The sequence below is a fragment of the Fusarium phalaenopsidis genome, assembly GCF_050370095.1.
Source record: "Fusarium phalaenopsidis strain FUZ10S chromosome Unknown contig_32302, whole genome shotgun sequence".
Lineage (NCBI taxonomy): Eukaryota > Fungi > Ascomycota > Sordariomycetes > Hypocreales > Nectriaceae > Fusarium > Fusarium phalaenopsidis.
Genome location: NW_028145405.1, coordinates 2,001,319 through 2,027,797, shown reverse-complemented (window position 1 = coordinate 2,027,797; position 26,479 = coordinate 2,001,319). Strand labels below are relative to the sequence as shown.

Below are 26,479 nucleotides of genomic sequence, written 5' to 3'. Positions count from 1 at the left end.
GGTAGCTCTGGATAGTGCCACCCTAAATAGAACAAGCTTGTTGTGCTAGCTTTACACATGCTTCCTTGTTCTGGTGCCCTTGGTGAAGAATAACCCAAAGCACACTTGGTGTTCTGTTCATTGCCATGGCTTTTTTGGGTGCTCGACGAACAAAGGTTTTGGTGTTCCATTAGCCTCCATATATATGATGGCTCAGCCTCCCGCGGAAGTGTGTATTAGAGAAACACCTGCGACCTCTTACAAACCTCTTTTATCTTGCATTCAACTATTAATATCCCGTAGATCTACATCATTATCACCATCTGCTTATCCTGCAATAACACGGCAACAAGACAGCACACATTTTGGAACGCAGGAGCTTCAAAATGTGCTATCAGATGTCTTTATATCATTGTCGTCACATGGGCCGTGAGCGCATACCATGTCAAAGGGCACCGCCGCGAAGAAACTACTACTGTCTGAGTCCTCTGGTAGACTGCTTATGGCCACCTTGTTATTGCGACGACTTGCCCAACCCTCTGCAGCGGGTGAATAGGGCCTGTGAGAGCTGCAGGACCAAGCCCATCGAGGACTGGCCATTGCGGAACAAGTCCAGCCGTAATAGGGGGCGTGGGAAGTAGATGGTGGCATAAATAGATAGATAGATGGTGCTTTCTTAAATGCTAACTTGATTATCAAGAACAACTCCGTACACTCCAGGCGGCATTCAAGACGCTAGCCAACATGATTCCGTTCATCATACAGATAGATAGATTCCTTCCCTAAACTGTGCATGCTGAATTTGATTGATAATGTGTGGCTCTCAAAGCAACCTAACAGCCGTGTAAGCAAATGAAAACTGCTATAGTAAACATGAAGCGTGTGAGAAGATGATACGGGTGAGGTCACCAAAACCACCTTGCACTCCAATAGTGGCCCAAAGACCGTCGCGGACTTTTCCATCCGTAAAATGCGACACAAAAGCCGGCATTTTCATGTGTTGATGGCGGTTCGGCCAGGCTCGTGGGCTCGAATCGCGGTTTGTCTTCGCACTTGACTGACATGCATCGCATCCTTGGGTAATTGACCACCTGCCAAGACATGGGGTTCAAGGACGACGCTACAAGCTAGGTCCAGGTATCGCCCTTTATTGGGCCTTGCCGTTCTTGGACTTGGCCTTGAACTTCTCAATCTCGACCTGAACCTTCTTGTTCACACGAGCCTGTAGTTCGGGCCTGTAGCCGAGCTTGAAGAGCATCTCGAGCCACACAAACATGGGGGCAAGGAAGATGGCCTGGATGAGGTTATCGAGCAGGGCAGGGGCCCGACCCTCAAAGGTGCCATGGCCGATGAACTGAAAGATCCAGCAAACAATGTGGAGGGCCAAGGCGCCCTGGAAGGTCGTCTCGGGACTCTGCTGGCGCAGGTAGTTGCCAAAAGCGGCACCACCCATGCAGAAAGCGGCCAGAAGGAATCCGGCAAAGGGCTCGAGGAGCAAATACAGCAGGGAGTAGAGGCTGGCGGCGATGGTACCAAGGTTGAGTTCCAGATAGGGGATGGTGAGCCAGGATGGTGTGGGGATGAGAGTGCCAGTATATGTGGCCTACAAGTACCGGTGAGCAGATATTCGCGGTAAATGAGTGATCAGCAATGAGAGAGACCAAGGGATAAGACGAACCATGCAAAAGGCCGAGATGAGGATGAGAGGAACGCAGACCATGTGAATGGCGATGTTGATCGAGTTATGGTGGTAAGCACCATACTGGACAGAGCATGGTTAGCGGACTCAAGATATGACATCGATGTGAACTCAGGCGCAATAGAGCTTGAGCAGTAAAAGACCGTGTGAGGGACTTACAAAGGTCAAGTGCTGCTCCAGATCTAGAGACATGATGGGCGATGGCTTGGCAGAGAAGACGGCGGCAGTTGAGATAAACCGAAACGACAGACGCAAGCAAAAAAAAAAAAGGACAAGATCCAACAACTGGGCAATAGAATAGGGACACAGTCAGTTGAGTCGAGTTGAGTCGAGACCTTGGCTGGAACCTAAGCTGGCTGCGGTTGTGGATCTGGCGGTATTAGGAAATTCCGGGGCGGGATAAGGCGGAGAGGAGACGAAGGCCTGGCCGATGATGCGATGTTGATATCGTCACAGCCCAGGTTATTAGGAGAAGGTACGGATACGTAAATAAAGACAGCGCAGCGCAGTGCAGCCAGGTGACCGACTCTCTTTGGGAATGAGCCGAGGCCTATTGGACGGTACGGTACGGTGGCGCGTTACGGACAGGAGCAGTAGAAAAGGAGAGAGCAGAAGCGAACAAGCCAAAGATGCAGACAGACGAAAGCCAAAAAGAGGAGGGGGAGGAGGAGGAGGAGGAGGAGGAGGAGGAGGATGGAAGGGAAAGAGGTGAAGGAGGTGGAAGAGGCCGAGGTGGAGGTTGGAAGTGAATGGAGTGAGAGCGTCTGTCGCAGGCTGGCAATGAGTGAATGAATGAATGAATGAATTACTTGCTGTGTTGTCCTGGCGGGCATGTGCTAGGTTTTTTCCCTCTCTCACTCTGTGTCCACTAGCAATGGGACACTCCCAGGTTTGGGGGCACCTGCACCTGCACCTCCCACAGCGCACCTCACCTCACACCTGCACCTTCCCATGTGGGGCAGGATCCGTGTCCGTGCCTCGGATCAACTGGAGCTTCTTTCCTTCCATCCCATGTCTGTCTCCAGCTGTCTACCTACCTACCTATCCATGCCCATGCCCTTGTTAGACAACGGCCGTCATGGTCGTGTGCCCATTCTCCAAACTCATCAGACCCTTCATTTGACTAGAGCAAACTCGCCAAGGGCACCTGGAATCATGCCTACTGGTTGCGCACCGTCATCGCCCCTTGTTTCTTCCCCGGGTTTTTTGGTTTTTTCTTTGCAAGGGGACAAGGTTTTGGGGAGCGTCGCTTAAAGTCCATCGTACCACTACCGGTATCCATAGCACCGGGGACTGGATGGGTGCGAGCACTTCGGCCTCCACTGACAGCTCCCTCGTATTATCCATCCCTCCAAAATGATGACACGGAGACAGTACCGCCGAACCTCAGATCCCTTCCATTCAGTACTGTTGGTTCTCCGCTCTTGCCGTCCACTTCAACCCGCCAATTGATTGATACCCACGTTGGAGGCCACCATACCTCCCGGTTGTTGATGTCGTCCGTCACTCACTGCCGGCTTACATTCTGCAGCAACTGAATGGTCAGTTTGGGGGGCCTCTTCCGACTTGCATTGCCTGATTCCGGGCCGTCACTATCAAGGCCCGGCCGTGGTGGAGCTGGGAATTGCCGCACCTGCAGTCCTTCCCGCTCGCTGTGCATGCCATGCCAGAGCCAAAAGAAGACATGCGCCACACTTCTTTGTCTGCCACTCCTGTGGCTGATGAATAGTCTCCACCAAGATGAGGCGCGACAAGCTCGGCCTCTGACTGGGTAAATAATTCTGCTGCGCCAGCAACACCTCTCAGCCTCGCCGCCGAATGTCTCCAAACCTTTGCATCTCACCAGGCATCCTTTATCACCTGGCCACTCTTTGCGCCCGTGTCGTTTAGGCTTGCGGCCCGAGTTTGACGCGACGACGTGAAGTCTATCTCTGTATTCGTTCCGCCTTCTCCTCCTCCCTCTCCATCTCCCAAAAACCGCAAACCGTCGTCGCGCGTTGTCCGGTTTCCGTTGCTGTTCCTCTACGCCTTTCAACGACGCGCGCGCGCACCTGTCGCTGCCTCTCGAACGATCGTATAACCGCCTTCAACGATAAATTTCGGCTAGATCTTGTGCTTCCTCAATCATCTCGTCGTTGTTGCTTCCATCTCGACTCTCGACTGAACGCCCTTTGTCGCAAAACTCGCCCCCGATACGATCCGATACGACTCTATACCCTTCATTATGTTCTTTCTCTACAACCTGGAACGTAGGGTCACCCTGCACCCATCGTTCTTCGGTCGCAACATGCACGATCTCGTGACACACAAGCTCCTAACCGACGTCGAGGGCACATGCGCCGGCAGCTACTTCATCATTTCCATCATGGACACCTTTGACATCTCCGAGGGCCGCATCCTCCCTGGAAACGGCCTCGCAGAGTTCACAGTTGGCTATCGCGCCGTCGTATGGCGGCCCTTCAAGGGCGAGACGGTAAGGCTGCAGTTGCCGACTCTTGATGATACCGGAGTCTGACACGACCCAGGTCGATGCAGTCGTGTACTCGATCAACCCGCAGGGTTTCTTTGCTCGAGCAGGACCACTGCAACTGTTTGTATCAGCGCATGTATGTTGAGCCTCGCGCCGAGGTGATGCTCCTTCTAACCACCAACACAGTTGATTCCCAGCGACATCAAGTGGGATCCCAACGCGACACCACCCCAATTCACCAACAATGAGGACACAGTCATTGAGCCCGATACCCACGTTCGCGTAAAAATCATTGGTACCAGAACCGAGGTCGGAGAGATGTGGGCTATTGGCAGCATCAAGGAGGACTACTTGGGGTACGCAAACGACATGGCCTCGGCTCTCCTCTCACTGCTAACGCTGCTCGCAGGTGCCTCCAGGATTAATACTCGAACGTGATGATGAATGAATTCACACAAACACTAGGATGATTGAAGCTTCTACTGGCTAGTGGACCGCCTTGCACGGCATAACTGACACTGCCAGAACCATCCGCCATATGGACAGCTGCCCTCAACGGATTGTTGGCTAGTTGTGCAGAACTCTCGGGCAATTGAATTGGCGCAAGACAGGTTGGGCGCTGGCATTGGATTTCTGACAAAACATGATATTGGTTGAGGGGGCAATGAAAGCAGAGCGTCATACTCACTGATGTTACTAAATGTCAAGATGGCTGCAGCAGTAGCAGCAGATGCTTAGTTAGAGATGCCAGACATAGAGCCTGCTGTGAAGGGATTGGCGGCAGTTATTGCTATCTGTCTGTCTGTCTAGATCCGGCAGCAAGTGGCTAACTAGACATGCTACACGCAAGTTGACGCAGTTACAAATTGAAAAGCAGATACCCCAAGTCATTGACGCCCTATGACAAGCGTTGACACACGAGTCCCACGGCTTTGGAAGCCGAGATGCGGCGTTGGCTGCAGTCTTTGATCGGCTGACAACTTCCCCAGAACCCCACACTGATAGCACCCCCCACGCTGTTGTGCCTGGGATCTACATCCATGGATACATATATCATCCAGGACTCAAGAGGTTGAATGTTTAACGATTGAAAACCCTACATATTCTATATTCTTCTGTCACTCTAACTTCTTGGCCTTTGAAATTACCCTCTAACCCGAACGCCAAGAAGAGGTCCAACATGAAGCTCTTGTCGTCGACAGCTCTACGAATGAGACCAGCTCTCACTGCTGGCAACTCACTACGGTTGCGGGGGACAGCGAGACATCTGACCACGATGCAGGCGTCGAACCGGTTGCGTACGGCGCTCAAAGAGGGTAGAAAGTCTATGGGCGCCTGGCAGATGCTCCCCGGCGCAAACATATCGCGAGTGTTGGCCCGATCTGGAGTTGATTGGGTCCTGGTTGACTGCGAGCATGGAAACTTGGATGGTGGGGATTCTTGGTCGAGAGAATGAATCAGCACCGCTAATGAACATTTAGATGGCGCCATGCACGATGCTGTCCCGGCGATTGCAGCATTGGGGGTGTCGCCCATTGTGAGATTGCCCGACATCCAAGGCTGGATGGTGAAGCGTAAGACCTCAAAAGATATACTACACTACCTGAATATGAGGCTAACCTTTCTCAGGTGCTCTCGATAGCGGAGCCCATGGTGTAGGTGTTGAACCTGAAGATATGGTATTCGGGGTGTTGACTTCGCCTAGATCGTCGTGCCGTTGCTACGAACTCCCGAAGAAGCTCGGCAGCTCGTCCAGTCGTCCAAGTTTCCACCCTTGGGCCAACGAGGCTTCGGCTCCCCAATTGCCCCAGAGAGATTCAACCCTGTCCCTAGCTTCACGGATTACCTCCAGCAGGCCAACGACTCCCTCCTGACCATTGTCCAAATTGAGACCAAGGAGGCGCTCGAGTCCATTGACGAGATTGCGGCTGTCGAGGGTATCGACGTCTTGTTTGTTGGGCCGTTTGATCTAGGTCAGCTTCTTTTATATATTCGCCAGCTTTTGCAAAACGTATTGACTCGTAACAGGAAACAACATTGGCCATCCCATTATAAACGGCGTCATGACACAGGAACTGAAAGACGCCATCGCCAAGGTGCTCTCTGCAGGTCAGAAAGCCGGCAAGAAGACGGGAGTGTACTGCACGGGAGGTGAGCAGGCGAAGCTATTCGCGGACCAGGGCTTTGATATGATGAACGTTGTGACGGATTACACAGCGCTGGGCGTTGTGGCCAAGGAGCAGCTCAGCTTCGCTGAGGGGAGGTCTTAATTCGGTTATAAATTCATAGTATATGCGATCTAGCTTATAGATAGCATTGCAGAACGAGCGCTCAAGAAACAGGGAGAAACAATAGCGCCATCACACCCTCGAGCTCATTCTGAATGATTTTGTGATGGTTTATGCCCGGGCAGCGTCCAAGATCAGCACTCATTCTTCGGGCTTCTAAACTTACATCCTGAAAACGGCGATTACTAACTACCCTACATTGAAATGGAAGGGATTCAGGGGACAGGCATATGTACGCTTCTATCGGCTACCAATGATACTAGCTAGCTCTTCTCAGCCTTGTCCATCTGGGCCTCGACTTGATCGACTGTGAACCTGTGCATCAGCTTGATGGCCTTGCCGACCTTGGCAGGATCTTCCTCTGGTGCCGTGGCCTTGCTGATATGTATCTGTTGCGCGTGTGAACGGATTGCGTGGCTGTGATTACGTTTTGCCTACCACAGGGACGTCAAAATCGTAAAGATCCCTCCACTTCTTCGACTCGGGCTTTGGAAGGTCAATGTTGACCTCTGTGTAGGCGAATGGCCGCTTGTCCCAGACATCGGAGAGGACGCTTTTTGCCTGGGTGCAGAGGCCGCAGGTGTCGCGGGTGAAGAAGGTGATTCTGGTGGATTGGAGGAGGCGACGAGTGGCAAACATGATGAGCCGCGCTAGATAATGACAATAAAGATGGCTAGAAAAAGGACTTTTCTTGATTGGAATGTCAATGGCTTGAAAACGGAATAACAACATGGGTCGATAGCTTCATCTTCAGCTGCACAGAACTGCCAACCATCCATCGCTGACCCCGCACCCAAACAGGAAGGCGGTGGGACCTGGAGCTCCCTCTCCCGCATCGTCATCGCTGGAATTCTAGAAGCTCCCACCCCACAGACTCGACAACTCCCAAAACCTTTGCTCTCCCCCTTATTCACAGACGGTTTTGCAATTCCTCGAGAGATCATAGAGCTATACCCACCTGAAATCTGCAAGATGGCCCAAAAGTGTGTCCATCAGGGTTGTGGAAAGGAGTTTACCGATCCTGATGAGAAGTGCGAGTACCACCCCGGTCCGCCAATCTTTCACGAGGGGCAGAAAGGTAAGCATTGGATTCATCAAGAAGCAACCTTGATGTTTTACCCACGCACACGCTAATTCATCATGTAAAGGATGGAAGTGCTGCAAGCCTCGAGTTCTGACCTTTGATGAGTTCATGGACATTCCCCCCTGCACCACAGGTACACACTCGACGACCGACAAGCCTCCTCAGCTAGATGAGAAGCCCCAGGAGGACGAAGCTGCCCTCGCACAGAAGGTCGACGCCCTGAATGCTGCTCCTCCCTCCCGCACACCCATCCAGACTGCCCAGCACGCTCCGACTCCGCCTCCTCTGCCTCTAGAGTCTGAAGATGACGACCCTAGCCTCGAGATCCCCGACGGCGCTGCCTGCAAGCGCAAGACTTGCGGTGCAGTCTACAAGAAGGGCAGCTCTAGAGATGGCGAGGAGTGTGTGCATCACCCTGGTGTGCCCATCTTCCACGAGGGAAGCAAGGGTTACTCCTGCTGCAAGCGCAGGGTGCTGGAGTTTGACCAGTTCATGAAGATTGAGGGCTGCAAGACCAAGACAAAGCACTTGTTCGTGGGCAGTGGAAAGAACGGCAACGGCAATGGCGGCGCTGAGGAGGTTCTAACTACTGTTCGGTAAGTGCTGGATTCTCAAGGCTTATCAACCATAATGCTCACAGTTTACAGGCACGACTTCTACCAGACTCCGGCCAACGTCATCGCCTCCTTCTTCCTCAAGAAGATCAACAAGGAGACGGCCAAGGTTGAATTGCAGACCAAGCAAGTGAACCTCGACCTCACAACAACCGACCCGACCCCGAAGCGATACACGGCCGAGGTGCCCCTCTTTGCGTCAATCGACACCGAGAAGTCCTCATTCAAGATCCTTGGCACAAAGCTGGAGCTGGTCCTCGCCAAGTCGAACGGAAGTTCGTGGCCGGTGCTGCGGGGGGATGAGGCGCTGACGGGCGAGATCCTGCAGGTCGGCCGGGCTGGAAGGGCATGAATGTGTGGGGAATGGCAAGAATTGAGCATGACACGGAGTTTAGGTGACGGTTGAAAGGGCGTTGATAGATGATGGCTACATCTGGCCAAGTGTGTTTACCGGGTTGGAGAGTGAAATTAGCGAGCGGGAGAAGGCCAAGTTATGGATAGGATTAAGAGATTTAGGAAGAGCCAAAATGACAAGAATGCATTATGAAACTTGACTATTGGTATGTACCTATGTGAGGTCTGAAGAACCTTGGTAGTGAGTGGCATAACAAGGGAGTTGCTGAGATTCTGACTATTTATGCCTTCCATTAATAAGGTAGAAGCCCATTTCCTCAGAAGTTTGAAGATAAACGAGTGTTTATAGGGCATGACGCATGATGATCTCGTATTAATGCTTGTATACATCAACACTGCCTTAACGAACCTTGTTTGGAACACAATGAGTCCTCGTTTCGCACACTTGATTATTATCTTGCTTGGTTATCAATGCCCATTCAATGCTCTTGTCTCAGTTTAACCAAGGCTAAAGTCGGCTACCCAACGTATGAGCAAACTGCATTGAACGCACGTGTATCGCATGACGGCGAATTACTATATTTATCTCTGACAGAACGCCCCTTTAGGTCCATGGCAAAGACCCACTGATGAACATCACCACCGTCATTCGTGAACAATGGACGCTTACCTGATAAACCCGGCGTATCCGGTGGATTAATTGTTGGTTCTGGAACCAACATTTGAGAGGACTGAAACAACTTGACCGGAGACACGCGCAAGGCCCGCAACTTACGACAAGGCCAAGAGGTTTCCCATGTAGGTAATTACAGGTACGTGCCAGAGCAGATTCCATGATCCTTGAGGCCGAGCCGGCTTATTTATCCACGCGAGATCTGCAGCTCAGCTGCAAAGTAAGTTAGTTAGTACTTGTTTCCATAGCATCCGTCATCACTCTTCTTGGGACACGTCTTGTATCGTTACCTTTTCCCATTGTATGCTCATCCTGTATCATGTCAGAATGTGGCATCTTGTATGGCTCTGCGTGACCATTGCTCAAGTGATAGCATCCTCAGAGATTCGGGCCAAGCAGGAAACCTTGCGCGTTGGTAAGGCCAGTGGCAACTTTTCGCATTACGATGTCCTCAACTACACTGCCACTGAGCCAGGCCGGCCGGTAAAGCCGGGGACGAAACTGCGCATCCTCTGCGCTGGCGACTCGATCACTTCTGGGTTGAAGAGCGAACAGGACGGTGGTGATGGTGATGGCTATCGGCGTCAACTCCAGAAGGACTTGTCGGGTAGGTTGGATCTTGTCTTTGGCCACAGGTGAATACTGACTCGGTGTTGACAGAGGACGAAGTTGTCTTTGCGGGCACGGTTGAAGGGGGTACAATGACGGATGGCTACTTTGTAAGTGCTCCCGCTCATGACTGAGACGTTGCGCTCACCCAACTCTATAGGCGGCCTGGCCGGGGAAGACGATACAGGTCATAAGTGACAGGATAGGCCCTTCTCTTGAGCAGAGACCCAACATTATCCTCCTCCACGCCGGGACAAATGACATGAACTCGAGATCTCGACTCACGCAGGCAGAAACCCCGGCAGACGCGGCAGAGCGCCTGGGCAGGCTCATCGACAAGATAATAAAGGCCTGCCCGGACGCAGTCATCCTGGTCGCAGTAATCGTCGGCACATGTGATACCACCAAGATTGCAAAGACGCCAGAGTACCAGGCCCTGATCCCCGGTGTCGTTCAGGAGCGCCGGCAGGCCGGCCACTACGTGCTGGCGGTGGACTTTTCCACCTATCCTATCCAAGACCTGCGAGACTGCGTGCACCCGACGAACGAGGGATATCGATTGTTCGGCGACTACTGGTACGACTTTGTTACGCAGATACCGAGCAGCTGGATAAAGGACCCTATTGGGGAAGATCCGCAGCGCAGCGTGGCGGATGGGACTCGGCGGATCAGTAAGAATGGTGTATTGCATACTGGGCTATTCTGGGTATTTTGCTGGAGTGTAACAGACATGTTTCCATGATTGGATTATTGTTGGATATGTAGGTATTCATATTCATGATGTATACATGTTTCCCCATGATGGAGTTGTGAGTGCTGCCTGAGTGAGTCGAGGCAACGTTTGTGCAACGTGCATGGTTGGTGTCACTTGATTGTGAAATTCTCTCGACAAGAGATAATGAAGCTTGACTTACAATCTCATCATCAACCCCAGGTCTGCAATGAAGTGAGGTGAGCGAGCGACGCACACGCAATTACCCCTGCCCCTCAAACTGCCTGTTCGGCCATCTGAGCGCTTGGCTGATGAGAAGCTGGCGAAATGCAGCGTCTACCTCGAGGAGGCTGGGATTGTTGAGCTGAACGTCTAATCGGACAGGGCAGGATTCGTGGAAAAGACTGGGGTGACTCTGTATCAATTCGTAGCTTGCTTGACCTTGATGGAATTGTTAGCCTTTGCATGGAAGTGAGCGAGACTGGTACGCACGTCTGGGCACTTCAACCTATTCATCGCTGCCTACATGAGGCCGGAACAGATTGTATGCTTTGAAATACGTAGTAGTCGAATAAACCATCAGGTCTGGAAGGACACCTGAGATGAATCCCACCTGAACATTGATCAGCGTGTCTCAAGGAATTCGAGTTGCTACGAGCGATACTTACTACCCCATGGTGTTCTTATGCCCCCTTGTCATGCTGGATAGATATCGCCTGCATTCGTTTCTTCATGTGCTAGATTTGACCGTCCGTTACTTGGTAGAAGATACTCAGAGGTAATCGTGCGGGAAACCATCTCCGTCGTATGCTCGTATTGTTTCAGTAGCGATGTTCGAACAGGGGTCACTCACCTTCTCCCCCAAATTCCACGGACCAACGAGCGAGTACAGGCCAAAATATCGGAGACGGCACAGACCAGAAGATTGACAGGCTCATCTCCATCTTGCGCTGCAAACTCTCCTCTCTCCCCCCATGCCCTGCCCAGGCAAACTGGGGAATCCCACTTTTCTCCGCCATTGCGAGGCCCAATGTCAAAAATGCAAGGTTCCTGATAAGCCCAGAACCAAGCCAAGCCAAGACAAGGAGACGACTCGTGGCCGTGGAGATGGAGATGAGCAGTCCGTCTCACACCCGATATGGGGGCGAGCTCCATTGAACTCACCAAATTCGGATACGTAACCAGAGACGCAAGCGCGGCCTCTTACTGGCTGCCTTTGCCTTCATCACTGCCACACCCCTTCTCGTTTCTCATGGCTCCTTGCTTGGCGCCTAGCCTCCAGGGCCTTGCACGCGCTGGACCATCCCGCATCTAGTGGCTCCCACTGAGCTCTTAGTGGCTTCAGCCTCTTTGGTGGCAGTCCGGGGGTGCTTGTGACGACTGATAAGAGATAGTGATATCGTTCGGAAGCTGATAGATAACGGGTTTTGGTTGTTGCCATGATGCCATAGTCCATCCAATACCAGCCCTTATCAGAGGTTGTACCTGTTCTCAGAAAACAAGCTTAACCTGATGGCTGAGCTGCCATTCCCCCGGCCTCAGCTATAAGTTGTCGCCATGCCCTGGGCTCGCGCAGCCGTCAACTCTCACGGCACGTCTTGATAGCAAGATATCCGGATTCGAAGTGCAATATCCAAACCGTTCATTTCAGCAAATATGTCAACTGAAGTCTCTCACGGCCGCGGCGGCGCAGGCAACTTCCAGCCAGACGACACCCAGTACATCGACGGCGAGGTCGTTCGCACAGGTGTCGAGGGTAGCCATGGTGACGGCGCATTCAGTTCCGGTCGAGGTGGTACGTATTGACGTTTCCTTGGTCCTTTCGATCAGAAGTCTGGTCGTATGCTGTCGTCGACTCCGCTCAGGCATGACATACCCTCTGCCTTTGCTTCCATGTTTCCGACGCGCAGCCTCTCAATTGCGCTTTCGACCAAGAAGCATTGTTTCGCGCCGCTGACACGACCAAACTTAATCATAGGCGCCGGAAACATCTCTGACGTTGGTACCAAGCCTACCGAGCGTCGGGACAAGGACATCATCCCAGACGCTGCTGTTCGGCCGAGCATGGACGGCCGAGACTACCACACCGGCCGAGGCGGTGCCGGTAACGCTCAGACGGCTGCTGCCGCCGAGAGAAAGTCGGAGGAGAAGCTAGTGACCGAGAAGCCTGCAATTGTGGCCCCAGTTGGTCTCGCCGACAAGCTCAAGGCCATGCTCTTTGGAGGCAAGAAGAAGTAGGGATCTCTCTTGGCCGGGTTGAGTTGTGACTGCGACGATGAGTACGGAGGAGACAGACTGAGTCCCCCTGGGCAGCGTTGTGCTGGCCTAAGGCCATGTTGGACTTGAGATACCCCTGATATCATGGTTTCCCGTTGATCAATTTGATTTCCCTTGATGGCGCTGGCGAGTGCGCATAGAACAGAAGAACATTTGCCCTGGGTACTTGGTGTGATTAAGCGCCGAACACCGCCTGTGGCCACACGCAGATCCTGCGGTTCTCGTGATTCCTTGGCACTGATACCTGACAGCTGCCAACCCTTGGATCTTCGTTCCCACAAGACAAGTCAGCTCAGAGAGTCGACGAGCAAGCTGAAATAGGAACACCAGGGACACGGAACAGGCCCAAGATCGCTGACATGACGTTGGGCATCTTCGTCCAGGATGATCCCTCCTGGTCTTCTGAGACCCTTGTCTCCACTTCCCCTCATCTGTCGTTCTTTGCAAGTCTTGATACGTGAAATGAGCCGACAATTGCACTACGGTAAACCGAGTTCATCCCACACAAAGCATTGCCCGGGTCGTTTAGCGTGGCCGTAGTTAAGTCTCAGGGTGCTGAAAAGAGCACGTCGATATTCCCGGATTGGCTGTTCCCTGTGGCTCTTGTCTCTCCAAGTTCCGGACTAAGCCAGTTTCGCGCAGCGCAAATGCAACTCTGGACTAAGAGAAACTGCAGGCTCCTTGTTAGTGCCGAAGTGTCCGTCAAAGACCCTGATATGAGCAGCCCAAAGATCGCCCAAGGTGGCCTTGATTATGCTACCCTCGCTCGGCCTGCATCTTTCCCGGAGACGAGACCCAAAAGTAGCGAATAAACGCCGTGGCAGGCCCGTCGTGATTCTTGCGAGTAATGTCTTGTTAACCCTCTTTCAGCATAGATGGATCCTTTGTTGGCTGCCCGTGTTGCCTCATGACGCAGGCTGGGAGCTGGGGATATGACCGTGTTGGCCCCTGGTTCTCAAGTGCCAGTCATGTTTAAGAATACGACCATTCGCGCTTCCGATAGCGATCAAGGGTCTTTCCCGTTGTTCTCTTGGGTTGTTCTTTTCGCAGAGCCTCGTTCACATCTCCTTCTCTCGCGCCGGGTCGTGTTGTTCCCGACGACAGGTGCATTTCGGAAGCACACACTCCTTATTGTTGCTGGCAGAGTACATGGCGCATCACACTCTTGATCAAGAGCAACCGGCGCTCTATTCCGGTTCTGGATCGTCGAACTTGTTCGGGGATTATACTGAGACTTGGAGGTGAACTTTGGCTCAGCTGTTTTGGGCCGTGTGACGACAATCACGTGCACTGGGTGAGATCACGGGAGCTGTTCTAGGTAACTACCTAAGTAGGTAGGTCGCCATGGCCCCGAACTTACAACCCCAACGCCCGCGTCTTCAAGACCATAGACTCTGGTCGGGTCTCTCGGCAATTTCGAAACGATCATTTAGGTCCTGCGCAACATCAGCATTTGAGGCAGACGACGAACGATCTTCGACCGACGGCGACATGAGCTCTCGCAATAGCGAAGCTGACTTTCGCCGGCCGGTGATACCGAGCCACTCGGGCCATGATTCACGTCCGACGAGTCGAAAGGAGCTTCTCGGATGGTACGCGTACGCGTTTGCGGCAGAGACATACGTGGTCTGTGGAATTGGTAGGTTATTCTGGAGCTTCTGGACTACAGAGGCCGTATCCCGGTTGCTAACGCGCTTGTCCAGGCTCCTTCATCCCCATCCTGCTCGAGACGCTCGCCCGAGAGAATGGCGTGCTGCTCTCTGACCGAAAGACCCCATGCGGCTCAAGCTATAGCAAGGACAAGGATGATGGCCAATGCATTGTCTGGGTGCTAGGCATGGAGATCAACACGGCCAGTTTCGCCATGTACACCTTTTCCGTGAGCGTCCTGATTCAAGCACTGCTTGTCGTCAGTATCAGCTGCGCCGCCGACCATGGCAATTATCGGAAGAAGCTCCTCCTCGGTTTCGCATGGATCGGCAGTTTTGCGGTGATGGCTTACATTTTCATCACCAAGGAGAACTATATCATGGGCGCTCTCTTGACCATCATCTCCAACACTTCATTCGGCGCCTCATTCGTGCTGCTCAACTCGTTCCTCCCGCTCTTGGTGCGATATCATCCCGAGGTGATCGAGGCCAACGTTGCCAGTACCCCCGACCTGGGCCAATCTGACTTTGAGTCTCGCCAACTGCAAGAATCCGTGGATGAATTGGAAGCTTCAATGGTGACGACAACTTCACCTTTGCTGCCCGAGGACGGCGAGCGGCTGAAACCGACTGCAAGCCATGCAGAGATCACATCAAAAGAGCTCCAGCTCTCCACACGCATATCGGCCATTGGAATTGGCACTGGGTATATCGCTGCTCTGTTCTTGCAGTGCGTATCCATTGGCGTCCTCATCGCGATGCACAACTCCACCTGGGGCCAGAGAGTCGTTCTGTTCATGGTTGGACTCTGGTGGACCGTCTTCACGATCCCTGCGGCTATGTGGTTGCGACCCCGACCAGGACCGCCCTTGGCCGATGATGGTCGAAAGGGCTTCATGGCGGGATTCGCATACATCATTTATGCCTGGAAAAGTCTCTTCACCACAATTCAGCTAGCAAGACGCCTCCTGGATATTGTGCTGTTTCTCGCTGGATGGTTTCTTTTGTCGGATGCCATCGCGACCACGTCATCTACTGCAATTCTATTTGCCAAGACTCAACTCCACATGCGGCCGTGGGCACTCGGGATGATAAATGTCATTTCAACACTGGCAGGGGTGTTCGGCGCTTTCGGATGGTCTTGGATATCGCGGCTCTTTAATCTTCAGGCTCATCAGACCATTCTCGTCTGCATCGCTCTGTTTGAGCTGATTCCCATTTATGGGCTGATGGGATATCTCCCGTTCGTCAAGAACTGGGGGGTCTTTGGCCTCCAGCAACCATGGGAAATGTATCCCCTGGCAGCCGTCTATGGATTTGTTCTCGGCGGTCTCAGCGGATACTGCCGGTCTCTGTACGGCGAACTCATCCCGCCCGGATCAGAGGCAGCATTTTATGCACTGTATGCCATCACGGACAAGGGCTCCAGCGTGTTCGGACCAACGATTGTCGGTGCCATTATCGACAAGACTGGTACAATCCGACCTGCATTCTGGTTTCTTGCAGCCCTGGTCGGGTTGCCGGCGCCACTCATCTGGTTCATCAACGTTGAGCGAGGCAAGCGAGAGGGCGCTAAGCTGGCAGAAACCATCGAGGGCTTTCCGAGTCAGGAAGATGATGGAGGCGACCCTGAGCCTGAGAGCCGGGGAATGTTGGCAGAGTATGAGAGAGAACAAGAGGGGGCTGTTAATGGACGAGCAGCGAACTAACTGGGCAATGGCATAGCGGCGGCGTTTTGTGTAGGTCTTCTCTGCTCTTTGGGCAATGATGTGGGTTTTAGACGACATGGACGGAAGTTTTTAATGGGTTCGGATATAAATAAAGGATATATAATTGCTTTTGGCCCCTTCTTGATGCTCTGCGATGACGAATACAGGAAGGATTTGTCGCGAGTTTACCAGTCTCGCTTCTGGTTTCGAATGCGTGCAACGCTACTATTCCTGTTTTCGGTACTTGATCGTCTTTACAACGTTGCCGTTATTTGTACAACTTTTTACCGTCATGAAAGAGTCAGTGTAACTTGGCTTCGCAGCATTTGACCGCAAGAGGGAGGACGCGTCGGTTTCTGAGATGAGGTTGGGTGGCCCCGACCATGTCACGTGACCCAGCGTTTTTGGGCTTTTGGGTCAGTTCTCCCGCGGATTGCGACGTTGCTCCCAGTTAATAAATCGAATACCTCTTGCGCACAGGACATCGCAGGCCGCGGCTTGTCGCTTCAAGACAGCTTGGGCAAGGCTCGGGTCAGACGCGATTATCGCTCTTCGGTATATACCACATTTTCCTACCTTAGGTACTCACAGGTTCCTTTTCTCCTCGTCTTCTTCTTTTTAGGTACCTTGCTCTTTTCCTCGCCCTTGCCGCGACTCGCTCGCTGTTTGTCCTAAACCCCTCCCTCTCTCTCCACTCCTCGACGCGGTCATACCCAACCGCCCCAAACTCGCCACCACAATGAGCAATCGAAAGCGATCGCGCTCCATCGCGGAGGAGAATCGCGCAGAATGCCCCTTTACCATCGGGTACGCGAACGGCCCGTCACGCGCCGAGCAGGAGCGACATAAGAACAAGAAGCGGAAGCGCGGCGAAGGTCAGGATGACGACAAGCGGGTTCAAATTCAGATCTCGCCCTTCTCGCCTACCGGCAGCTTCAAGACCCACGACACCATGGATCTCTACTATACTGTCGAGCCTTCTAAGCGATGGCAAGACATGACGCGCTACAATAGTTTCGTCCGTAAGTATCCGATCCGAGGGAATCTGTCCTCAAAAAATGAGGGGCTGACGAATGACTCTTGGCAGTAAATGGCATCAAATACTACAGCGAGGGCTTCGTCTTTGTGGCCAACGAGGCCACTATCGAGCGACAGCGTGCCGCCGGTACCCTGGGAAGTGTCGGTCCTCTCAAGAAATCTGACGATGACTGGGTGGCGCGCATCCTTGAGATCCGAGCTGCCGACGAGCACCATGTTTACGCGCGCGTTTACTGGATGTATTGGCCTGACGAGCTCCCTTCCGGAACTCTGGATGGCAAGAAGACGGTCCAGGGTCGCCAACCCTACCACGGCCAGAACGAGCTGATCGCATCAAACCACAGTAAGTGAAGGAAGCTCTACGCAAAAGGTAGCGCGACTGACATGCACCCCCAGTGGATGTAATCAATGTTGTTAGCGTCACACAGCCCGCAACGGTCAACCAATGGATCGAGTCGGATGATGAGGAGATCCAAGACGCGTTGTATTGGCGTCAAGCATACGACTGCCGCAACTCGCAACTCTCGGTACGTCGCGACATATCCATCTTGCTGAAACTTGCAATGGTCTAATCGTGTCTAGTCTGTTGATCTTATGTGCAAATGCCAAACACCCGCGAACCCCGACAAGACCTTGATAGGATGCACAAGCTCTGAGTGTGGAAAGTGGATGCATCGCGAGTGTCTGAGCCACGATGTCCTCATGCAGGTTTTCGAACGCCTGGGTACAACCAAGCCTCACCGAACCGAAGGAACGATTGTCAAGGAGGAAAAGTCCAGTGAGGAGGCCACGCGCCCTCTGTCGCCGACCGACGCCGAAGAGAAGGAGACTCAACCAACAATCGATGTTCGCTCTGGGGAGACTCAAGACAACGTTCACGTGAAAAAGGGAACCCGAGAAACCCCTCGAAACACGGATACACCAACCCCCGGGCCAACACCCTCGAGAACGACCACTGCATCGGCCAAGGGATCTGCCAAGAAGGGCCGCAAGAAGAAGAACATGGACTACAAGCCCTACCAAGGACTTTTTGAGGCGACGCTCAAGATGAACGAGGGACCTACAGTCTGGGAAATCCGTGATCTTCGCGAGAACGTCACGGGCGGCGAAAAGTCGTGGACTGAGAAGGCCCACTGTCTCTTGTGCGGTGTTGTCATTGATTGAGTCCACCACCAAGGAGATGTGAGCGTATGTCGGAGAAGCCCCCCTGCTAGGGCTTATTGGCCTTTCGGGGAGCGATGCAACGTTGAGTAGGTTGGTCGAGATTGTTCTGTTCGGAAGAGCCGGCATGGCATCCAACGTTGATGCCATCAGCAATCAACACAGACGACCAAGCCGAATTACCTGATCTACAGGGGCTTATTTGAACGGCCGACGTGTTCGATTTCTTTTGTACCGAGGTCAAATTCTTGGCGATTCGCCCACTGATGGATATTCCGGGCGCGGCGTTGGAGGCGAAACAATGGGATGTACTGCGATTTGTTTGGTATCGGGTCTGGCTGTGGGTCTTGTGAGAAGGAGAAGGAATATATGTGCTTTGGTGTTTTTTATTCTCTCTTATACACGGGACAGGAGGCAGGGGATGGCTGCAAAAGAAAGAGGACGTGGGAAGCGAAAACCTTTCGTTGAAATCTTTCGTTGGAAAGCTTGAGATGGACCGAGGTGGTGAGAGGAAGTATTGATTGAGTTTGGGGAGGTTGAGCATGTTACTAGCTGTCCTGCCTTTGTGATTTGGCCAGTAGTTTTGTCTCGCTATTATTAAGGTTTTCTGCAAGAATGTATCTTTGCCTGTTTATTTTTAATGGATTTCCTTGTTCCCTTCTCGAAGCTGTTTTCATGTATGTAGTTTGATAGTTGATGGCCGATGACGTTTGTTGCACTTTGAAGTCTTGCTGCGGTACCTCATGCTTTAGCACCTGAGACTATGATCATATGTAGAATCTTTTATACTTGGAATTCAATTTGATATTTCTAAATAACCTCAGATGACCTTTTTCTTGACCAAGCATTAATATCGACACTCATAGGACTAAAGACAGGGACTTGAGCTCAGACCGGAGGTACGTACTCCACCCAAGGTGAGGTGAGCTCCGTCCAGCCAACCAGCCCCGCCACTCCGTAACGTCCAAGAGCTTCACCTCCAGGACCCAGACCCAGACATCCATCTATACCTACCTGAAGACCTAATCAACGACCTCTCCCCTGCGCAAACCTTCAACTTCAAAGGCCAAGCAACGTCGCAACCATGGCCGTCGATCCCTTTGACTCGGCTCTGTGAGTATCATCCCTTCTCCCCCCTGCGCAATGACGCAGGCTGATGCGTCCATCTCTCAGCGACCTCCTTCGCCGTCTCAACCCCAAGCAGACGACCGACCACCTCAACGCCATCATCTCGCTCGCTCCGGACCTGACCGAAGACCTCCTCTCGTCGGTCGATCAACCCCTCACCATCCGCCGCTGCAAGCAGACCGGCCGCGACTACCTGCTCTGCGACTACAACCGCGATGGCGACAGCTACCGCTCCCCCTGGTCCAACCAGTTCGACCCGCCCCTGGACGAGAGCGGTGTTGGCGGCGTAGGCGCTGGGGGCAGCGAGGGCGCCGGCGAGGGTGCTATCCCGAGTGAGCGCGTCCGCAAGATGGAGGTCAAGGCCAACGAGGCATTCGACCTTTACCGCGAGTTGTACTACGAGGGTGGTGTGAGCAGCGTCTACTTCTGGAACCTTGACGATGGATTCGCAGGTGTGGTGCTTCTGAAGAAAGGTAGGAACCCCCACCAACTAAATAACCTGTCTTCGTCCGCACTTCTGTCACATCATCCCTGAAACTGGAGTGCGCCCAGGCTAATCCACGTCTTTGTCTCTAGCTTCACCGCAGGGCGGCAGTACCGAGGGAGTCTGGGACTCGATCCACGTTTTCGAGGCCATTGAGCGAGGCCGAAGCACCCACTACAAGCTCACGTCGACCGTGATCCTGACGCTGGCGACCGCGGGCGGAAACCTCGGTGAGATGGATCTGAGCGGCAACATGACACGCCAGGTGGAGCAGGACCTCCCCGTCGAGAACGATGACAGCCACATTGCCAACGTGGGGCGGTTGGTAGAGGACATGGAGCTCAAGATGCGAAATCTCTTGCAGGAGGTGTACTTTGGCAAGGCCAAGGATGTGGTCGGTGATCTCAGGAGCATCGGAAGTCTGAGCGAGGGCGCACGGGATCGTGAGGCACAGCGGGAGCTTATTGGAAGCATGAGGAAATGATGCCTCGGACATGATATGCTATATTTGGTAAGAGCAAGATGCGTTTGATAGACAGCCCTGGTAGAACATGTCGATCGCATAACGAGCAGACAAGCACGGTCCGGTATACCGTCATGCAGAAAGACTAGATTAGGCGTGGTGGATGACCGTTGTACAACCTAGTTCTATCAAGATATTTTCCGAGCATGCCTGCAGACACTCCCCAGTTCAGGCGCCTTGCAAATTGCGACATGCCCAGGATCCGCAGCCATGGCCAGCAATCTAGAGAGGGATTCCTGATGATAACAGTCAGCAAGACAACATCCCAACGCCACCGTCAGTTCGACACCAAAGACGAAACTCGGATGAGTGAATTCGTGGTCAGGGACATAACTGCCTGTATCGGAATCAGGTACAGAGCGCTTGGGCCGGCCCGTCCTCCCGTCGAGTGAGACATGCAAACTCAAGAAATGCCCATGTCTGAAAGCCCGAGATCGCGAGTCGAAACATCTGTCGTGCTAAAACAACGTCGTTTGGGGGCACATGCGGCGCTGTTCGTACATAGCTGACCCTTGGCGTAGATCGCGTCTTATCACCGGGCGTATTGACGTCTCCGAGTTGCGAACTGGTGGAGTACCTAGACATGGGCCACAGAGGCCGCCAGCAAGCCCCTTGACATTTGGTCTAAGGAAACAACCAAGCGACCTGGTGCTTGGGCTATTATTGCTGGAAATACGGAGGAAGCTTTCAAAAGTTCTCGGCCGCGCTAAATACGCCACTATCCCAAAAAAGGAAAAAAAGCAAGGAGAAGTACACATACATACAAATTACTATGAGACTATTCCCGGCCTTCCTTATATTCATTCCCTCCTTCAAGCTCAATGATTTTCTTCACATGCGTAGGGATTCTCTCTATCCAGGCTTGGATCTTCTCTTGCGGAAGTTCCTTCCAAGCTGCCTGCCAAGCCCGAATAGCTTCCCGCCGGCTCTTAGGGGCGCCTTTCTTCGTAGTTATTCTCTTTAAATAAGGCCAGGCTGGCTCAATCGCGTTCAAATCAGGCGAATTTCCACACCAAAGAAGCCGCCGTATGTTATGAAGGTCATAAACGCGTTGTTGAGCGTGGTGGTTATGTGCCGGCGCCTTATCTTCTTGAACGATCGTGCCGGGCCTCTCTTTCTGACATTCCTTTGCAAAAGGAAGCATCTTTGGAAGAAGAATCGTCTGTTGATAGCGCCACCAGTCAATACCTTTCCCTGATCCCCTCGTCAGCTTGCCATTTGCCTTCTTCCACTTCCACTGAGGCTTCTTGCCCGGCAGGGCTCGTAGCCCTAGCCTTCGCACACCCGTTGTGAGCTCCCACTCTTCCTTCATAATCGGCTCGAGCTCCTGATTGATCTCCTTAAGCCGTAGGTCTGACTCCTTCCTCTCTTTTGCAGTCTCTGGGCCCCAGCAATGACAAGGACCCTTCTTATCATAGGAAAAGGCGGCCCAGAACATAAACTCGCTGGCCCCCTTCCATCTCTCTCGAATACAGCTACGAAGGAAGCGTTCATCAGCCCGTCTCCACACACGATAGCCTCCTCGGCGATGGAGCAAGATAATAGAGGTTTCATCTGACCAGATGACATTCTTCCAATCTTCAAGGGTCCAATCTTGATGGGCAATACACCATTTATAACGTTCTTGCCTCATCTTCTTCGTCAACCCAGGCTTCCTCGTCGGCTTGGTCTTCTGGAAGCCGGCAGCCTTGAGGATCCTCCAGACTGTAATAGCTGAGAGGTTGTGGCCTTCTAAGCTAAGGTCCCCAGCAATATCAGCGCAGGTTTTTTCCCGGCCGTATCGATCGCGGCGTACCTTCGCGATAACTGCTTTCTTTGCTTCTTCTGTCTGCTTCGTCGGGCGGCCGGGCCGGGGGGCATCTTCAAGGAAGGAATTCCGAATAATAAGAGGTCGATGATTTGGGTCAAACCCTCGGGCAATCGCTCGGGCGTAGATATCGTTGATTGTGCTCTTTGAGAGCCCTGTGATCTCGATCACTTCGGCAGTAGTCTTCCCCCCGCAGGGGGACTTGAGGGAAACCACCAAGGCCCGGGTCGCGATATCTGTATTCGGGGCCATTGATAGGAAGGTCAGAAATTGAAAAGAAGCTCAAGAAACCCCTCTCTAGGTAATTTGTATGTGCGGGGTTTCAAACCTGCTTTCCTTGCTTTTTTGTGGCTGCTGCTAGCGCCTTGGCGGCCGAGAACTTTTGAAAGCTGCCTCCGTACATACATCCTACCCCGTCCAGGATCGCCTCTTGTTGTCGAAGCGGGACATCAGGACTCTGCTGCTTTGCGGGTCGTGGCTTGCCTGCGATTTGCTGCTAAGCGCCAGGCTGCGCTAATGGATGCAGACTGCACATGTCTTGAGTCAGGCCGATCACAAGTGCTGCGGAATTGCGCGGGTATGACGCTGAGGGATTCGATGGGAGGTCGTGGTGCTGCGAAGTTGATAGCCGGATGAAGTGCTTGGGAGGATCTTGTCATGGGGTTCCACCCCGGCATGGTGGAGGTGGGCGCGAGCTTGAGGGCGAGTTGACGGAGCTTGTCCACGGAAGGGGTTGCGAGGCGTGACAGCCCACGTCCATGGTGTAAATGTGACAGCCAACGTTGTCGAAGCCAGTGAAACCTTATCCCGTAGCCGACGACAACCACTTGGGGTTAATTATCTGATGTACTGTACTGTAGGTTTTGTCGATCCAGGCTGGAAGGTCTGTCGCGAGGAATACTAGAAAGAGTAGAGTTGTGGTCGTCTATTCAGCTACTGACTCGATACCATATCCCAAGAGCATGGATCGCGATCCTCTCGATCACTTACCCACCTTTGAGCACGGATAGGTAGACTGGGAGGGAGGCCTATGGCCTGCAATGCGCACGAGAAGCGCGCAAGCGGGTGCGGGTGCGGGTGCAGGCCCCCTTGGCCTTGTTGTCCAGTACCTAGGTAGCTTGAGCGTGGGCTTGATCATTGGCATGGGCGGCCAGCGGCAGGCTTGTAAATAGTCTGCACACAAGTCTGAATAGCTCCAAGCGCGTGCTGTAACGCGCCGCGTGCGCATGCTGCAATGCATCGATAGACGCTCGGACGCTGTCGTGGTGTTGGCTCTGGTGATGGCGTCGATATCGCCAGGACTGCCCTGGATTGGTCGAGCATAGAGGTGTTTTGGGATCAGATGCATTAGCATGAATGACAAGAAAAGCTGGGAGTCGTTCATGAATGCCTTGATGGGGTTTCAACACTGATGATTATCGGAAGGCACGGCGTTTAGTCGACCCTGCCCGACCCGCCCTGCCTTAGTGCTAGGTAGAGACGGTATCATGGCAGACCCAACATGTTGGGCGGGAAAGTGCAGTCCTGACACTGGCATCCATCTACTACATAGTAGAACAAGGCTGCTGGGAACTCCCCAGCATCAACACCTCTCCCATCCAAGTCTTTTCATCATTCAATCATGGCCATTCTTTTGCTTTCCTTTGCTTCTCTCTCATTGGGGGAGCTACACGAGATGGAAGACTTCTAGAAGAGAGCCCCGCACGCGTGCCGTTCCTGTTCCTGTTCCTGCCACCTGCCAAACGCGTGCCGTGCCCCTGAATTCCAGCCCTCTCAGGAACGGAACCCCGTTATCACCAAGTGTGCGCGTGGTGTGGTGTGGCTTCACCATTGAGGCGGAGGGGTGAGGCTCACCGAAATGCTACGGCGGTAGAGTGCTCGCATGAATCACGAGACCGGCAGCAGGTGAGCATGCCAATGTGCAATGCATAGACTGGTGACTGACTGGTAGGCTTACACAGTATTACTCCGTAATTTTGAGGAAATGGATAGAAACGGAAATGGGAAAGGCCCTGTTGGTGCTGGCGGCCCGGACGGGATCGTTGATCGACGCGCATGCCGGCTTCCAGCGCTAGGCTCAAGGCTCTACCCCTCAAAGCATGCTCCCTGGGTCCCTCCATGTTGCGTTGCGAGTTGGGACAAAGCGCCCTTGTCCATGCCCGACATACATGCTGCAGATATTCCTCCCCCGAACCATAATATAGATGCAGGATTCCTCGACTCTCTTTTCCGAACTGGGCGCTGTGCAGCACGTCAGATTTCGCGGGAGGGCAACGTGACACTCTCCGTGTTGCAGGTGACAGATGAGACGAATAAACGCCTCGCTGGCTTGCTCCCGGACATGCGTTCCGCTTTTGGGGGTGTAATACACGATCTCGGACGCTAGAGTCGGATTGGAGGAGAGACGCCATCGCCAAATGACCAGTTCCCTTTGGCTACTCTCTTGTCGTATGCCTCTACTAGTTACTGTTGACCAGGGGTAACCACTCAAGAGGGGAGGCTCATGTCTTCACAGCACATGGCGGCGTGGGTCTCGGGCCAAGTGAGGCCTCATCTACCTAGCTTGGAGCCATGCCGACACCAACGACTTGCAACACGGAAGAAGGCTCAATAACCTTGAACCCGGACCGAGAGTACAGAGGGCCTATATCAGCCACAGTTGAAGGCCTCGGGAGTTGGGCTGATGATGCTCGAGCTCCCGGGAGAGCCAGCTGCCGATCCTTCAGTTCTGGTAACCGGTGATGATGAGAGGCACTCAACACCGGACATGCTAAGACGAGTTAGGGCCATGCCAGGCCTGGGCGATGATTGTCATCCTCCATGGGCGGGTCGCCTGCCCCCGGTCCCCTGTCGGCATGTCCCTTGTCTTCAATGACAATGACGAACATGGAGGTCCACTGCAAGCTCGGTAGCTAGGTGCTAGTCCGGCGACTAGGCGATATGATGAACGGGGCATTCTGCAAATCCAACTTGCAGCTCTTGGTCCAGCCGCATGGCCCAACTCGCCCCAGATGCCCCTGGCGCCCCTTTGATGGCGGCCACGGGCTATCGTCATCAAGAGGCAGAGAGATGTTGACGGATGCGCCCGGTCTCTGAGCTTGCAGCCATCGGCTCTGACTCGGTTGCTATCGGTTCTCCAACCGGACACCTGGCGTTGAGAGCTATAACTAAGCGCTGCCGGGCGCAAAGAGACAACAAGAGGCCAGTGCCCATCGATTGATGAAGACATCAACCCACTGAGGGGACTGCCATCAAGAACCGGCAGGGGAGGAGAGGCAAGCTCAGGCCAGGAATGGAGCGGTCGGGAGCGGACTCCCTTCAGACTTGGTAGTCGTACTTGGTACATGGGAGTTGGAAGAACCCCTCCACAGCCCACACTCGTGCATTCTTAACTCACCTTTCAGGCTCTCTCACTCCCTTCGGTTCGCTCAGTCATTTCATGGCGACATGGATACGTATCGTTGACCCCCCGCCGCTTCGCTATTCTTACGCAGAACGGTGCTGGGTCAAGTCGCTAGACCAGAAGAGAGCAGCCCTGAAACCAAGAGTTTCAGAAGCGGCTAAGACATGAACGAGGCATATGGGCGCCTACTGTACCTACCTACCTAACAGTAGAGGTAGGTTTGGTGCCTGAATGTTTGAAATAGGGCGCAAAGTAAACTCGATGGCACCAGGTAGGGAAATTTCACACCCGCAGAGCTATGTACCTACCCACAGCACACCCCTCATTTCAACCGGCATCAAAGACTCGGACCCCTTTTGCTGGGAGGAGGAGCAGAGTCCACATTGCATCCCACGCACTCTAACACTGGCTCACTGGGCTCCTCTCCTCTCGCCCCCCTTCTTCGACCTCCCCAACAGCTGATCCACTCACCTACTCTGTCATTACTGCGCATTAGCTATCAAAATCCACCCCTCATCAAGGCAGCTTGGAAAGGGCTCAAGGGTCTTGTTTCTGCTGGGCTCGTCTTCGGGTCCCCGCCGCCGTGGTCGTGGTCGTGGTCATCGTGTCCTTGCTTGGTCTCTTGGTCCTGCTTGGGTCTTGATTCTTGGTCCTGAGCTGCCTCTCTGGTTGGCTGGCTGCGCTTCTACTCCTGCTTCTGCTTCTGCTTCTGCTTCTACTTCTGCAGCCCACCTGGTCCCAAAGTTCCCATCTCCATCCATTCCCATCAGCCCCCCAGTCCCTCCTCCATCGCTCGTCCCAGAAAGCGGCTGGTGCGC

General features: G+C 53.3%; 10 protein-coding genes across 10 annotated transcripts; 8 read left to right on the top strand and 2 right to left on the bottom strand.

Moving 5' to 3' along the window:
- Positions 1-1,126: 1,126 nt before the first annotated feature.
- Positions 1,127-1,870, bottom strand: LRP88_07998 (2-hydroxy-palmitic acid dioxygenase MPO1; the record flags this gene model as incomplete). The annotated part of the gene is made up of 3 exons (XM_083244510.1): positions 1,127-1,582; positions 1,658-1,741; positions 1,838-1,870. The coding sequence occupies 3 exons, from the start codon at positions 1,868-1,870 to the stop codon at positions 1,127-1,129; spliced, it is 573 nt and encodes a 190-aa protein (XP_083099004.1).
- A 2,032-nt stretch (positions 1,871-3,902) lies between these two features.
- LRP88_07997 (DNA-directed RNA polymerase II subunit RPB7) lies at positions 3,903-4,638 on the top strand (the record flags this gene model as incomplete). The annotated part of the gene is made up of 3 exons (XM_083244509.1): positions 3,903-4,151; positions 4,335-4,504; positions 4,614-4,638. The coding sequence occupies 3 exons, from the start codon at positions 3,903-3,905 to the stop codon at positions 4,636-4,638; spliced, it is 444 nt and encodes a 147-aa protein (XP_083099003.1).
- Positions 4,639-5,424: 786 nt separating this feature from the next.
- On the top strand, positions 5,425-6,418 carry LRP88_07996 (HpcH/HpaI aldolase family protein; the record flags this gene model as incomplete). Its single annotated transcript, XM_083244508.1, has 5 exons — positions 5,425-5,578; positions 5,630-5,722; positions 5,778-5,803; positions 5,854-6,121; positions 6,177-6,418. 5 exons carry the CDS (start codon positions 5,425-5,427, stop codon positions 6,416-6,418), a joined length of 783 nt encoding a protein of 260 aa, XP_083099002.1.
- A 281-nt stretch (positions 6,419-6,699) lies between these two features.
- On the bottom strand, positions 6,700-7,075 carry LRP88_07995 (glutaredoxin family protein; the record flags this gene model as incomplete). Its single annotated transcript, XM_083244507.1, has 2 exons — positions 6,700-6,825; positions 6,875-7,075. The coding sequence occupies 2 exons, from the start codon at positions 7,073-7,075 to the stop codon at positions 6,700-6,702; spliced, it is 327 nt and encodes a 108-aa protein (XP_083099001.1).
- Positions 7,076-7,408: 333 nt separating this feature from the next.
- Positions 7,409-8,486, top strand: LRP88_07994 (Pyruvate/Phosphoenolpyruvate kinase-like domain-containing protein; the record flags this gene model as incomplete). The annotated part of the gene is made up of 3 exons (XM_083244506.1): positions 7,409-7,514; positions 7,585-8,116; positions 8,168-8,486. The coding sequence occupies 3 exons, from the start codon at positions 7,409-7,411 to the stop codon at positions 8,484-8,486; spliced, it is 957 nt and encodes a 318-aa protein (XP_083099000.1).
- A 1,002-nt stretch (positions 8,487-9,488) lies between these two features.
- LRP88_07993 (SGNH hydrolase-type esterase domain-containing protein) lies at positions 9,489-10,512 on the top strand (the record flags this gene model as incomplete). Its single annotated transcript, XM_083244505.1, has 4 exons — positions 9,489-9,768; positions 9,822-9,880; positions 9,931-10,441; positions 10,499-10,512. 4 exons carry the CDS (start codon positions 9,489-9,491, stop codon positions 10,510-10,512), a joined length of 864 nt encoding a protein of 287 aa, XP_083098999.1.
- Positions 10,513-12,138: 1,626 nt separating this feature from the next.
- On the top strand, positions 12,139-12,720 carry LRP88_07992 (DUF3602 domain-containing protein; the record flags this gene model as incomplete). Its single annotated transcript, XM_083244504.1, has 2 exons — positions 12,139-12,277; positions 12,461-12,720. The coding sequence occupies 2 exons, from the start codon at positions 12,139-12,141 to the stop codon at positions 12,718-12,720; spliced, it is 399 nt and encodes a 132-aa protein (XP_083098998.1).
- A 1,383-nt stretch (positions 12,721-14,103) lies between these two features.
- LRP88_07991 (autophagy-related protein 22-like protein) lies at positions 14,104-16,117 on the top strand (the record flags this gene model as incomplete). Its single annotated transcript, XM_083244503.1, has 2 exons — positions 14,104-14,398; positions 14,463-16,117. 2 exons carry the CDS (start codon positions 14,104-14,106, stop codon positions 16,115-16,117), a joined length of 1,950 nt encoding a protein of 649 aa, XP_083098997.1.
- A 739-nt stretch (positions 16,118-16,856) lies between these two features.
- LRP88_07990 (uncharacterized protein) lies at positions 16,857-18,319 on the top strand (the record flags this gene model as incomplete). Its single annotated transcript, XM_083244502.1, has 4 exons — positions 16,857-17,139; positions 17,205-17,498; positions 17,552-17,682; positions 17,738-18,319. 4 exons carry the CDS (start codon positions 16,857-16,859, stop codon positions 18,317-18,319), a joined length of 1,290 nt encoding a protein of 429 aa, XP_083098996.1.
- A 1,081-nt stretch (positions 18,320-19,400) lies between these two features.
- LRP88_07989 (F-actin-capping protein subunit beta) lies at positions 19,401-20,412 on the top strand (the record flags this gene model as incomplete). The annotated part of the gene is made up of 3 exons (XM_083244501.1): positions 19,401-19,429; positions 19,490-19,917; positions 20,021-20,412. 3 exons carry the CDS (start codon positions 19,401-19,403, stop codon positions 20,410-20,412), a joined length of 849 nt encoding a protein of 282 aa, XP_083098995.1.
- Positions 20,413-26,479: the final 6,067 nt, after the last annotated feature.